We start from the raw sequence: 13659 nt of genomic DNA on the forward strand, positions 1-13659 counted from the left end.
CGACCATAGCCCAGGCTGGGGAAGACCCTGCAACCAAGGTATGTGCCCTTGACCGGAATCGAACCCGGACCCTTTGGTCCGAAGGCTGACACTCTATCCGCTGAGCAAAACAGGCTAGGGCTGCTCTAGATTTTTATACTTTCTAAAATTCTTCTTTAGACTTTATTTGGTGAATTTAATAAATATGTTTCCAGAGCCTACTATATGCTAGGCCAGGGGTGGGGAACATCCAGCCTGAGGACTGAATAAGGCCTGCGAAATCATTTGGCCTGGCCCTGCCAAGGCATTATGGGTGAGTTAATTAAATGTTTGTCCTAGTATAGCAGCTAATTTTTTAAATTGCTTTTTATTTTTTTTGAATCCTCATCTGAGGATATTCCATTGATTTTTAGAGATGGTTGGAAGAGAGAGGGAAAGACAGAAATATCAATGTGAGAGAAACACATCTATTAGTGGTAGCAGGCTAATTTTTAAGCTGATAATTTTGTGTGGCCTGCAAAAGCTGCTATAAATATCCAAATGGCCCTTGGAAGAAAACAAGGTTCCCCACCCCTGTGGTAGGCACTGGAGATATAGTAGTGAATAAGTGACTAGAACTTGCCCTTACAGAGCTTATGATTCTGACAGGAAAGACCAACACTGTTAATGAAGAAGTCTGTTCCTTGGTTGAAGTCACTTAAGGAGTACAGCCCTTAACAGTTATCTGCCCTCCTTGTCAACTGCTATTGTGGATCACAGAACCCATTATCATCATCTACATATTCTCAAAATATTCTAAGAGCTTGAGGTCAATTTGGTCTTATCTGTTTGGAGACAGGTAAACTGATCCTTTAAAAAATATTCTTCAGAGAAGCTCAATCTCCTTTCCTTGCTTTAGGTTATAGTTTCTCATAACTGGACAAAGACACAACCCAACTAGAGATTTCCTAGTCATCTGAGAAACAATTTCATAAATACGTTTATATTCAGTGAGTTTTTGAGAACATAACACTTTTCCATGTTGATTGGGAAATTCTATGGGCAAAAATCAATCAAGTTAAAACAGTCACAAATGCCTAAGGTGCACTTTTAAACTCAAGAAAAGTTCACAGATAGAAGCTAGTCAGCACAGTGCAAAAACTCTGCCCCCCTGAACCTTACAGTCCTTGAATAAAAGAATGACTGAGATTCAGAGAACAGTGGCTACTACTAGCTACTATAGTTGATCCCTTAAAAACCCAGAGGTGAGGAGCACTGACCCCATATACCGTGGAAATCCAGAAAAAAACTTTTGACTCCCCAAAACCTCAACTACAGTAGGCCCTTTGCACCTGCGGATTCAACCAACCAACGGTGGGGAATGCAAAAATAAAATACCGTTTTTAATCAGGGTTGGTTGAATCTGGGAATGCGAACCTTGGTGATATGGAGACCGACTCTATATTTATTGAAAAAATACGCATATAAGTGGACCTGCACAATTCAAATCCTGTCTATAAACTGCCATTATGACATTCCTGTTTAAAAAAAGGGGGGGGGGTGTCATAAGACCCAAAGGTCCATGTTATCAAGTAATTTTGTAATTGAGAAATGGGTGTCAGGTTCAACAGTTAATAAGTTTGAAATGTCTTAGTTTCTGGACTAAATTTTCTAAGAAACAATGTCCCCAGAAGAACACTACTTGAGCCAAGACCTCTTAAATTTTGGACCTTCAGGGTGATTACCATTGTCCTTACTTGGTTTTTACCCCCCCCCCCCCCCCCGGCCCCAAGGAGTTCTGAAAACAGTGCCACCCCTATCAGAAAAGAAGTACAGAGATACCATGACTATGAAGGAGAAGGGGTTCAGCGAAGACTGGAACCCTACCAGAACCTTTCAGCAGACCCTATGATGAGGGCCCTAACTTGCCTCTAAAACACAACTCCGCATCAACTTACAATACACATGCAAACTGGAATGCCTAGGCGGAAAGTCGGTAAAAACAGCAAAATGATAACCACATTCACGTGCACAAGGATATAGCTAGCTGCACACTGGGCGCTTTTCTGGTCACAACAACAGAATCGGGGGAAAACGGACTTTCCTGAAGGAGCTAAGTCAGAAACACGCCTCAAGCCAATCCAACTCTGGAGGCACGGACACTCCAAATTCTAGACCAACTTCCAGCCACGCGAACTGCACCAGCACCAGCGCTACCTGGCTCCCTTCCAGCCTTTCCAAGTCTCCAAAGCACCTCCAGTTAGAAGCAAGGCGACCGGCACAAAGGCCAGGCATCTGAAGGCGCTTTGCGTCTGGCTGTGCCACCGCGCTCATCTGAGAAGCCCTACACTGGGGGCCCACCGGCCCCCCGCCCCTGCCCCCACCCCGCTACCCGGCCTCAATCCCGCCGGGTAACCTCAGCCTGGGCGCCCCCTCGGCCTGGAACAAAGCGAGGCCCCGGCGGCGGGGCGAGAGGCGCCGGGCTCGGGGATGCCCTCCGCGCGCGCGAGGAGAAACCAGCAACTTGCGGGCGCAGGAACGCCTTCCATTGGCAAGAAAGAGGGGCGGCGGCAGGCACGCCCAACTTCAAACTCAGGAAACCTACGGGCTGGCGGCCATCTGGGAGAAAAAAACCCTTCCCAGGGAGAGAAGAAAAAGGCGAGAGAGATGCGAGTCGACTGCCCACCGGGCTCCGGAGGGAGCCCCGCGCTGGGACCGGCCCCGCCCCCGAGGTCCGCTCCCCGCCTCCTCTCCGCCTCGGGTTCGCTGCCCCGGGCCGGGCGGCCGGTTACCTTGATGCGCTCCCGGCACTGGGACGGGGTCCGCTCGTAGCCCAGCTCGGCCAGGGCCCGGGACACGCGCTCGTACATGGCCGGCCCGGGGGCCTTGCTGCCGAACACCGTGCCGGCTCCCTCCAGCTGCTGGTACCGCGCCTCCACCAGCCGCTCGTTGCCCCACACGGCGATGAGCGCGTTGGTCTCGGCCGGCGTCCACGACATGCCGCGGCAGGCGGCCGCGGGGGCGCCCCAGGACGAGGCGGCGCTGCGGCCCCCCAGCCCGAGACCCCCGGACGCCGCCGCCCCCGAGGCCGCCGCGCTGCCCGGCCCGAGCGGGGAGGCGCCCCGAGGCGTGGACGGGTCGGACAGCGAAGGGTTCCCGTCGCTCAGGCCACCGGGAGAGGCAGGGGAGAGCACCTCCATCTTTGGGATTTTGAGCGGCGAGTTGGCGGGCCGCTCCGAGCCACAGGGCGCAGCCATCTTCCTAGCGGCCGCCACCGCACCGCCCGGAAGTGACGCGCCCGCGCTTCCGGCCGCCGCGCTCCCGGGGGCCGCCCTGGGCCCTGGCTCGCCCGGAGCCGCGCGGCTCGGGGTCTCCGCGGCCGGCCCTTCGGCTCCCCGCGGCCTCTCCCCGCGGGCCCGTCCGCGCCGCCCGCTCCTCTCCTGGGGCGAGGGCCAGGGAGGGGGCGCGCTGGGGCCCCGCGCGGAGAAGAACGGAGGGGGCATGAGGGCGCCGCGGTGCGGACCGAGCGGAGCCTCCCCGCTTCCTCTCCAACCTCAGCCCCCGCGAGGGAGGGCGCGCGCGGGGCCGCGGTGAAGGGGGACTGGAGCCGGCGCTCCTCTTCGCCTCCGCTCGGCCGCCCCTCCCTCCAGCCCGGCCGGGGGCGCTGGGCCGACGTCCAGGCGGAGGCCGGGGAGCTTCCGGAGGTGCATCCAGGGAGGCGCCGGAGCTGGAGGGCCAGCATCTCCGGGGGAGGCTGTAAAAAGCAGGGACCCTGTCGCTTTGCCCGAAACACAAGCGCATGATTTAAGGAGCAGCAGCTCTGATTCCAACGATGATAGGTTTTTCCAGGCTTTTGCGGGTGGGGGTGGCCGTTTGCAGAAGAATTCGATACCTCGCCGCGTTGGTGCAGTTTATCCGCAGCTCACATCGGTCGGGATTCGGGAGCCCCGCAGAAAAAGTTGCTTCTCAGCAACACCATTCTCCATTCTCCCCGATTTGAAAGCTGAATAGTTTTCCCACTGTTTGGCATACTCTTCAGTGCAAGTGATGGGGGCAGGGAGGGGATAGTGGGCCACTATTTATATTTAGATATAAATCATGTCTGCTCTGTCTTTTTTTTTTTTTTAATACAATTTATTGATTTTTACAGAGAGGAAGAGAGAGTGATAGTTAGAAACATTGATGAGAGAGAGAGAGACATCAATCAGCTGCTTTCTGCACACCCCGTACTGGGGATGTGCCTGCAACCAAGGTACATGCCCTTGACCCGAATCGAACCTGGGACCTTTCAGTCCGCAGGCCCACGCTCTATTCACTGAGCCAAACCGGTTAGGGCATGTGTCTGCTCTGTCTTGATCAAAGAAGGTGCACTTTGACCTGGTCGCCGTGTCTGGACACTGACACCCCCCCCCCCCCCCCTTCGAGAGTGTGCCCCAGGAATGCTGACCATTCTCCGTCCCGGGAATGGGCCAAGATGTTTTGACATGAAAAGATTAACTCCCTTGTTAATCTTGGAGGCAGACACACCGGCCACATACCTGGCGATCCCCATCCTACCATACCCTGCCCGCTGCACGTAGCTTTTCTTCCCAGAAAGAAGTTCTGGGACTTATGCTATTTCTTCCTCTTTTTCTAAGAAAAAGATATTGTCCAACATAAGATTATGGTTTCTAGAGTCAGAATGCCTGGCTTCAAATTCTAGTTCTGTGATCTCAGCCAACTTACTTACCCAACCTCTGAGTACCATGGTGTCTTCATCTATAAGATGAGGATGATCTCACAGCATTCTTGTGAGAACTATGTAATCAGGCAACTAGCAGGAGATTAAAAAAGAAGACTTCAGTTATGATAGCTTTTGTGACCTCTAGTAATTAGTGTATTAATCGCTCCGGAAGGCTCCTTAAAGTGCTACAATTTAAGGGACATAGCACAGCAAATCCAATATGTAGCTGTAAGTTATTTCAATATTTTTGGAAGCCAAAAATCTAGTTGTTTATCATGGATCTTTAACTTAAAAACCTCAGCAGATTTCCCCCCCCCCCCCTCCCCCAAATTTGAATAAGCTATGCAACACTTTTAAAAATAGCAAACATGTGTTAGGTTAAAAAATATAGAGCTGAGGTCAGCTACATTTTTAACTCTGCAAGTCATCCAAGAGGATGATATAGCTGTCATTGGAAAGCCAAAGGAATAAACGATAATGATAAAGTAGAGGAGATAATTGTCATAGTATGTTATATTAAAACTAGAGGTCCAGTGCACGAATTCGTGCACCACTGGAGTCCCTTGGCCTGGCCTGTGGGATCAAGCTGAAACCAGCTCTCCGACATACCCTGAGGGGTCCTGGATTCTGGCTGAGGGACCCCACCAGTGCACAATCGGGGTGGGGAGAGACCGAGGGAGGGCTCCAGGGCGTGTCCAGCTCACCTTGCTCAGTCCCAAGCAGTTGAATGACCTTAGCATATCATTAGCATATTACGCTTTGATTGGTTGAACGGCTGACCAGACAACCAGACACTTAGCATATTAGGCTTTTATTACCTAGGATGCCACCATAGTTTCTAAGTACCAGTATGGAGAATCAAAGAAGTTCTGGGATTTATGCTATTTCTTCCTCTTTTTCTAAGAAAAAGATATTGTCCAACCTAAGATTATGGTTTCTAGAGTCAGAATGCCTGGCTTCAAATTCTAGTTCTGTGATCTCAGCCAACTTACCCAACCTCTTAGTACCATGGTGTCTTCATCTATAAGATGAGGATGATCTCACAGCATTCTTGTGAGAACTAAATGAATTAAAACAGGTAAAGCCCTTAGAATGGTGGCTGGTTCACAGTTAACACTGTGTGATCTCTAGCTATTCATCTCACTCGGCCTGTGCTCTAGTTAATAGAATCTTCCCTTCATCACTTTCTCTCCACTACTGGTTTCAGTGTTCTCCTTTTCAGATCTCTTACATGCTCTAGGGGGATCGCAAACATCTCTCTAAGCAAATTCACTCTCATTCAGTCCAACAGTACGTTTTTTAATGTTATATTTAGTGTGTAGGAAAGGGAGAGTCATGCCTAAATCAAACACTAAACCCAAAGAGTTTTTAAATCACTACTTAGCCCGTTCCCATTTTCCCACAAGTCAGAAAAACAATTCTCTCGCCTTCTCTTGTGAATTCTGGATGATTCTCAAATCAGCTGTGACTCATGAGGGAAGCCTTCCTAGATAAAGTGGGTTGACTGAGAAATCTCCCTTCTCACAAACTTCTGTTTCTAGATATTATTTCTATATAACGCCATTTATTACCATACCCATCAGTCTACCCAATAAGGAAAAGCTGTATCAAAATAATAAAAAAAAAAAAATCCAGTAACATCCTAAAGCTAAAACTAAGCCAATGCTGTAAAAGTTATTAATGTGTATTACATAGTGTAAAGTCCTTGTGATATAGACAACCAGGATCACACATTTTTTTTGTGTTGGCTTAGCATGGCTGATCCTGGATTCCAGGATCGTGTGATATGCTTGTTGAGGTCTTCATAGTTGGATCAGAATTTGTGGAATGGCACTGTGTCTGAAGTAATGTACTACACCTTTTATTCTGGATTTAAATGATAGTCTTAAGTTGATTTTAAAAAAACCTATTTGAGAGATGATGTATGAAATGTCTCAAAAATAAAATGTACGAAAGAGTACAGAACAATACATATTACTATTCTACCTGTAAACTCTCAGCTGCTCCCTTTCATTGAATTATCCCCGCATCCATTTTCTCCATCGTCTGTGTCAAGTGTCTGTTTTCCCAGCTTTTCCATGAAGCCTCCCTTAACCAGTTGGACAGAAGCCCTCCATCTAATACCCACTCGCACAGCCTAGCATTTAAAAGCTTAGCTCATTCTGTTGCGTACTTTCTTACTGTGTTTTATGACTGTCAGTGTGTTTGTTGCTTTGTCTTTTTTTTTTCCTTCACACTCTACATCAGGTTCTGTTATCTTTAACTCTAAAACATGTTCCTAAATCTGACTGCTTCTCCACCCTAGCCTAAGCCTCCACCAGGTCTCCACTGGAAAACTGGAATTCCTGCTTGTACACTCGTCTGCTTACATAGTAACAAAAGAGAACTTAGTTTTTTAAAAAAACTTTTTCTTGTGAAATATAACATGCATAAATATATAAAACAGGGGTCCTCCAACTTTTTAAACAGGGGGCCAGTTCACTGTCCCTCAGACCGTTGGAGGGCCGGACTATAGTTTAAAAAAAACTATGAACAAATTCCTATGCACACTGCACATATCTTATTTTGAAGTAAAAAAAACAAAATGGGAACAAATACAATATTTGTATTTGCATGTGGCCCGCGGGCCATAGTTTGAGGACCCCTGATATAAAACATAAATGTACAATTACTACATGAATTTTTTATCCCCAAGGATATGTTTATTGATTAGAGAGAGAGAGAGAGAGAGAAACAATGTGAGAGAGGAACATTGATCATTGCCTCCAGTACGTGATCCAACTGAGAATCGAACCTGCAACCTAGTTATGTGCCCTGAACTGAGAACTAAACTCCCAACCTTTTGGTGTATGGGATGATGCTCCAACCAACAGCTACCTGGCCAGGGCCCATATGAATTATTATAAAGCAGGTACCACAGAACTACTATCCAGGTAAAGAAATAGAATAGCCAGCACTCTATAAGACCTATCCTACAACCCCTGCCCAGTGTTAACCCCTATCTCTCTTATACAGATAACCACTATCCTGACTTGCCTCTCTATCATTTATCACTTTTTTATACATCACTCAAAGTTGTATCTGATTTTGAATGTTTTGTGAATGAAATAATGTATTCTGAGTCTGGCTTACCTCATTCATATTGTGTTTTTAATTAAGGTTCATCTATTCTGTATTATGCAGAAAATGCTCTATTTTATGAATATATCTCATTTTATTTCTCCATCCCACCATTGAAGTGAAAGTATTTCTGCAGATTGTATACCTTCCTCCTTCCCTCCACCCCTCCCTTTCCTTCTTCCTTCTTTCCATCTAGACACTCAATTATCCCAACTCCATTTACTGTAGAGACCACTTTTTCTCTCTCTCTTTGGCAGTGCTATCTTAGGCATAAATCAATGCCCATATGTACATGGGTCTGTTTCTGGGCTTTTCAATTATACTAGAAGCCCAGTGCATGGCCGAACCCGGCAGTCCGACATCCCCCGAGGGGTCCCAGAGTGCGAAAGGGCACTCTGCAAAGTTGCTGTCGCTCAGCAGCTCCTGCGTTGAGCATCTGCCCCCTGGTGGTCAGTGCGCACCATACCTACGGGCCGGTTGGCCGGTTGGCCGGTTGGCCGGTCGCTTAGCCTTTTATATATATAGATTGGTCTATTTGACTATCCATTTTTCTATTTGTGTTCCTTGTGACAATATCACACTGCCCTAATAATGTGTCACACTGACTTTATGATGTCTTTTGTCAAGTAGAGACAATAAAAAAAAAAAAAAGAATGATGTTAGCTGTGAGTGTTTCATACATGTCCTTTATCAGGTTGAGAAAATTCTCAACAATCCTAGTTTAGAAGTTTTTTTTTCCATAAAGGGATATTGGAGTGTTTGGATTTTGTCAAATATTTTTTCAACCTCTTTTAAAATGATCATTTGCCCTAGCCGGTTTGGCTCAGTGGATAGAGCATCAGCCTATGGACGGAAAGGTCCCAGGTTTGAGTCTGGTCAAGAGCACATGCCTGGGTTGTGGGCTCAATCTCCAGTAAGGGGGCATGCAGAAGGCAGCCAATCAATGATTCTCTCTCATCATTGATGTTTCTCTCTCTCTCTCCCTCTCTCTTCCTCTCTGAAATCAATAAACACACACACACTCAAAACAAAAAATAAAATGATCATGCGATTGTTGTCTATTAATATAATGAATTATATTGACTTTCATATTTAATTAAACAACTTTGCATTTGGGGGATAAATAACACTTTGTTATGATGGATAATCCCTTTTATATGTTCAGTTTGTTAGTTGGGTTTGTGTGTGTGTGTGTGTTGTTATTTTTTTGAGGATTTCTGCATCTATATTCATACTCCACTATTAGGCTCAACTAACTGCCAGCTGATTGCTCTACTGTTATCTACAACGACATTGCGGGCACAAATTACTCCACAGTGGGAACCAGTTCAATCTGGTCCTCTGTTCAGGGTAGTTTTTGAGATCAGTCTGAGGCTCCTCCTGCCCCCAGGAGGGCTGCTCTTACCTGTCTCTTTCCCTGGTTCTCTTTGATAAACGTGGTGGCCTACCATCAGCTAATTATCCTCACTGAGCTACCGGCCTCCTTTTAATTGCTCACCACAAAAATCTCCAGTATTTTCAAGGGCGCCCTTAGGCTTAAACTTCCCTATACTCTGTTGCAAATAAAGTCAGTTCCCTTACCGAGAAAGCCTCGGCATTCTCTGTTCTTGTGGCCTACCATTCCCCTGGGCGAATCTCTGCTCTGTTGCTTCAGAGCTGGTGGCAAGGACAGTGGACAAGATGTCTCTGAGTAGCCTGCATCTCAGAAGGTGCCAGGTAGGGGTAGTAAGCCTCTGGTCTTGGCTTGCCTCTCACCATGTGAACTGGGCTGAGGGCCATTAGGCTCCCGTCTTCTGGGCCTGTCATGCCTGGGTAGAGGCTTGGTGGAAAACAAGAGCCCCAACCTCTCAGCAGCACTTCCCTGGAATTTAGCCTCTGTAATGTGGAGCCTGGAGGTATGAGAGATGCTGGTGGTCTGACCTGCACGGGGAGATAACATGGTCTGTGACTGGGAGCTGGGGGAAAGGCCATTGCTGCCCAGGGCAGAGCTTCTATCATGTTGAGCTGGAGAGCAGGCCAAAGAGGGAGTGAGTTGTGGCTTAACTGCCACAGACTCTCCCTGCTCACACAGATTTAGTAGATTTTTCTTTCTTTTTTAAAAAAATATTTTTTTATTGCTTTCGGAGAGGAAGGGAGATGGAGAGAGAAATAGAAACATCAATGATGAGAGAGAATCATTGATCAGCTGCCTCCTGCATGCCCCAAACTGGGGATCGAGCCTGCAAACCAGGCATGTGCCCTGACCGGGAATCGAACCGTGACCTCCTGGTTCAAAGATTGACACTCAACCACTGAGCCACACCGGCTGGGCAGATTTTTCTTGAATAAACAGCTCTTCATTTGCTGTACGCCCTGAGAACTATTTGCAGGGACTTGGAGGGCTTGTTCGTTTGTTTGTTTGTCTAGTAATGTCAGCAGTTAGGGCTGTCCCACTGGACAGTCTGCAGAGCTCCTCACACTGCCATCCAGAAGCAATCCTCTGTCTCCTTCCCTCTTGAGCAAAACCTCTCAAAAGCGTTGTCACCATTTTATGCTCACTTCCTGTCTCTTTCCTTCCACCTCCTGCCAAATTCTTTCTTGAGCCAACTCCAGTCAGGCTTTGTTCCCCCACAAGCCCAGTGGAACCTCTTTTGTCAAGGTCACCAACGCCTTCCATGTTGCTAAATGCGAGAGTCAAAACCTAATTTCCCTCTGACTCGGCCTGGCAGCAGTACCTGACACAGCTGACATCACCTCCCTCCTCCAAAGGCGTTCAACACTTTGCGTTCAGGACATGACACTGTCCTGGTCCCTAGTTTTCCTCCAACCACATTTACTTCTCCTCGGTCTCCTTTGCTGGTGCCTGAGGACCAGTCCTTAGACCCCTTATCATTTTTATCCACACTCACTTCCTTGATCACATCCAGTCTCATGGTTTTCAATGATCACCCACATGCCGATGGATTTCAGATTTGTATTTGCAGGCCGGCTGCCTCTTCCACAGCGCACACTCATGCAATACACTGCCTGTGCGACATCTACACACGGTTCCTCATAGGCTTCTCAAGCAGCTTGTCTTCCCTCCAAGCTATCAGTCAATCCCGTTGGGTCCCCATTCAAAATGTATCCAAAATTGGACTTCTTACCACTTGCGCTATTGTTCTGAGTCACCATTATCTCTTGCCTAGTTTATTTCAAGAACTGCTTAAGAGGGTCTTTCTGCTTTCATCCAGCTACCTCTCTGACTTCATCTGTTGCTCCCGCCTAGGCCTTCTTGGTCTTTTCTGAACAGACACAGCAGGTGGACGAGTTTCTTGGGTTGGCAGTACTCCGCCTATTACCACACACCGAAGCCAGGAGGGAACCACATTCCTGAGGACACAAAAGCTTGCATTTGGAACGCTTTCGGGTCTAGGTTCTGCCACACGGGTCTCTTCCTTTGGCCGGTTCTAATGCGTATCCTTTCATTATAATAAAACTATCATCAGAGGTCCTTGGTTCTGCGAGTCATTCTAGCAAATCATTGAACCTGAAGGTGATCATGGGAGTCCCCTCATTTTTAGCCAGCTGGGATGACGTGAGGGGGGACCGAGGGATCCCTGAACTGCAGCTGGTGCCTAAAGTCTTGGGGGCACATGGCAGTCTGGAGGCTTAACCTCGAGTTTGACTACTCATGGGAGCATTACAAGAGGTTAGACAGGAATAGCTAGCCTCTGGGATTGAGAGACATAGTGGCGTCTTGTGGGCAACGATGGTTTAGAACTGTTGAGTTTCCACACCTTGCATTAGACCCTGAGTGGTATTCGGGACCCCTAGGTAAACATCATAGAACCAAATGTTTGTACAACTTAACCTTTGCAAATTGCTTTCACATTTGAGCTTCAAAACAGGTAATGTTACCCTCCTTTTACTGGTGAATAAACTGAAGTAAAAGGGAAGACACTTGTCAAGGTCACGAGATTCAAACACAGGTGTTCTACTTAAACGCAGAGCTCTTTACACAGGGCCCATGCACTGCAGAAGGCAATGACCACACATGTGCAGGGGGAGCTTTATGATCAGCTCTCCTTCAGCCTGTTTTAGGAAACGGAAGCAACTACAGACTTAGGACTCAGGACCCTCCCCTACCCCCGCCCTCCCCGCCCTGAGCCCTGTGATTTTTCTCCTTTTGGGGCAGTGAAATTTGGAAGGAAATATGTAGAAACCCAGGTCTTTTCCTGCTATAGAACCAGGTATTCTTTCCTTAGAGCTCCTCATACGAATGGTCATTTCCAAGGGAGAAGAGAATTTGTTACCTTCAGCAAGACCAAAAATGGGTAAGCAAGTACATTTTTAGTTCAAAGACTCAAGAGAACCTGCCCCAGAATTGGTATCCAAGTCTCCGATTACTAATATGTACAAGTTCTGGAGAGCATTGAAAGATATTGAGCCAGGCTTACAAACCAAATGGAAAATGGCAACCATGTAAATATGCTGTTTCAAGGAAAAAACACAATTGGCTCCTAATAAGCAAAATATACCCAATTTCATGCATAATATGCAAAATACAAATTAAAACTACAAGAAGATGTCATTTTTGCCTGTCAGATTGGCAGAGGAAAATATATTGGAAGCCTCATCTGGCACCCTCATAGGTTGTTGGTCAGATTCAAAATTGGTATAACCTCTGTTAAGGTGACTTAGCAATATTTCACAAGTACATATTTGCATTTAACTCAGCAAGTTCACTCTTTGGAATTTCTGCTAAAGATGTAGCCACATGATAGTACAAAGATGTCTGCTATAAATTGAGAAGAATTGTCACAATGTTTTGTCACTCTTTCCATTAAGAGATGAGCCTAACCACTAGAGGCTTGTAGCTTCCATTCTCTTGCTCTTGGAAATCTGCCCCTAGAACAGCTGGTGATTAGAAGCTGGAAAAACACCAAAGAGGCTGTTAGCAAAGACTGGGGGAATGGTGAATAAACAGTTGCTGGAGGCTGGGAATGCAGAGAGAAAATGGTTAGCAGAGGCTGGAGAAAGGACAACTTGTGTGATATGGTCATGTAATCACTGGCAAAATGTTGCCAATGGCAACTTGAAAGAAAGAAAATGCGCCTAATACACTTTAAAAAAATATGATAAGATTTTCAGACAGAATGATAACAGTGCTTCTTTTAACTCAATGTCCAGGAAGATGAGCTGAAGAAGGAGCTGTTCAACTTACAGGCAGAATCTTAGAGAAGAAACGGAAGCCCAAAGATTCGATGGTTTGGCAAACACACCTGTCTCATAAGATCACCAGTTTTTCCAGCTGGAACTAATGTCTCAAAGTTAAGGAGTATGAGGTCAAAAGTCAAATTAGGGACATGGCTGTCAGAACCCTTGCTAAGACCCCTGGATGCTTTAAGGCAATGCCTAAAGGACTCTCTCAACGAGGGCTTCTGAGAATATTAAAGATGCTCTCCCACAACAGCCTCAACCTATCACCCCAAAGACCTTGATTGTCTTGGTACACATAACATGGAACACCACAAAGCTGCCCTCTTTCGATGGCATTCTGTTCATTGGATCACTTGAACACCAGTGGAGAGAAAATAAACCCTAAAATGATTCAGGGGCCTGCCATACAGTGAAGGTTGTAGGGGCCAGTTGTCGGAAGCATGCCAAACCATCCACTGAGTTTGGGGACAATTATTGTGCCTTGCTCCTACCTCTCGGAGGCCGAGTACTGGTAGGCCTCTTCAGATTATGGAGACAGCATATACCACATTTGGGAATACTGCACCAATCAATATATTGGGAGACTCTGAAGGATACAAGTTTTGAGGGGAGCCCAGAGATGAGACTCTGCAGCAGGTTCTGGCTTCAGTTTTAGTTTTAGTGGCCACATGACCAGT

General features: G+C 46.9%; 1 protein-coding gene across 6 annotated transcripts in view; it reads right to left on the reverse strand.

Annotated features, from left to right (window-relative positions):
- Nucleotides 1–3233, reverse strand: part of MSANTD2 (Myb/SANT DNA binding domain containing 2) — a 35182-nt gene extending 31949 nt beyond the window's left edge. For 5 of the 6 annotated variants that reach the window (XM_070399325.1, XM_070399331.1, XM_070399329.1 and 2 more), the window contains exon 1: nt 2751–3215. In XM_070399325.1, the coding sequence (XP_070255426.1) occupies nt 2751–3215 (465 nt within the window). Of the gene's footprint in view, nt 1–2750 lie in introns of all 6 variants that reach the window. The other variant, XM_070399324.1, reaches the window with a different exon arrangement.
- Between the last annotated feature and the right edge of the window lie 10426 nt (nt 3234–13659).

Source organism: Myotis yumanensis, unplaced genomic scaffold (assembly GCF_028538775.1).
Source record: "Myotis yumanensis isolate MYYU_CA2020_CCGP unplaced genomic scaffold, mMyoYum1.0.hap1 SCAF_19, whole genome shotgun sequence".
In the NCBI taxonomy this organism is placed as follows: Eukaryota; Metazoa; Chordata; class Mammalia; order Chiroptera; family Vespertilionidae; genus Myotis; species Myotis yumanensis.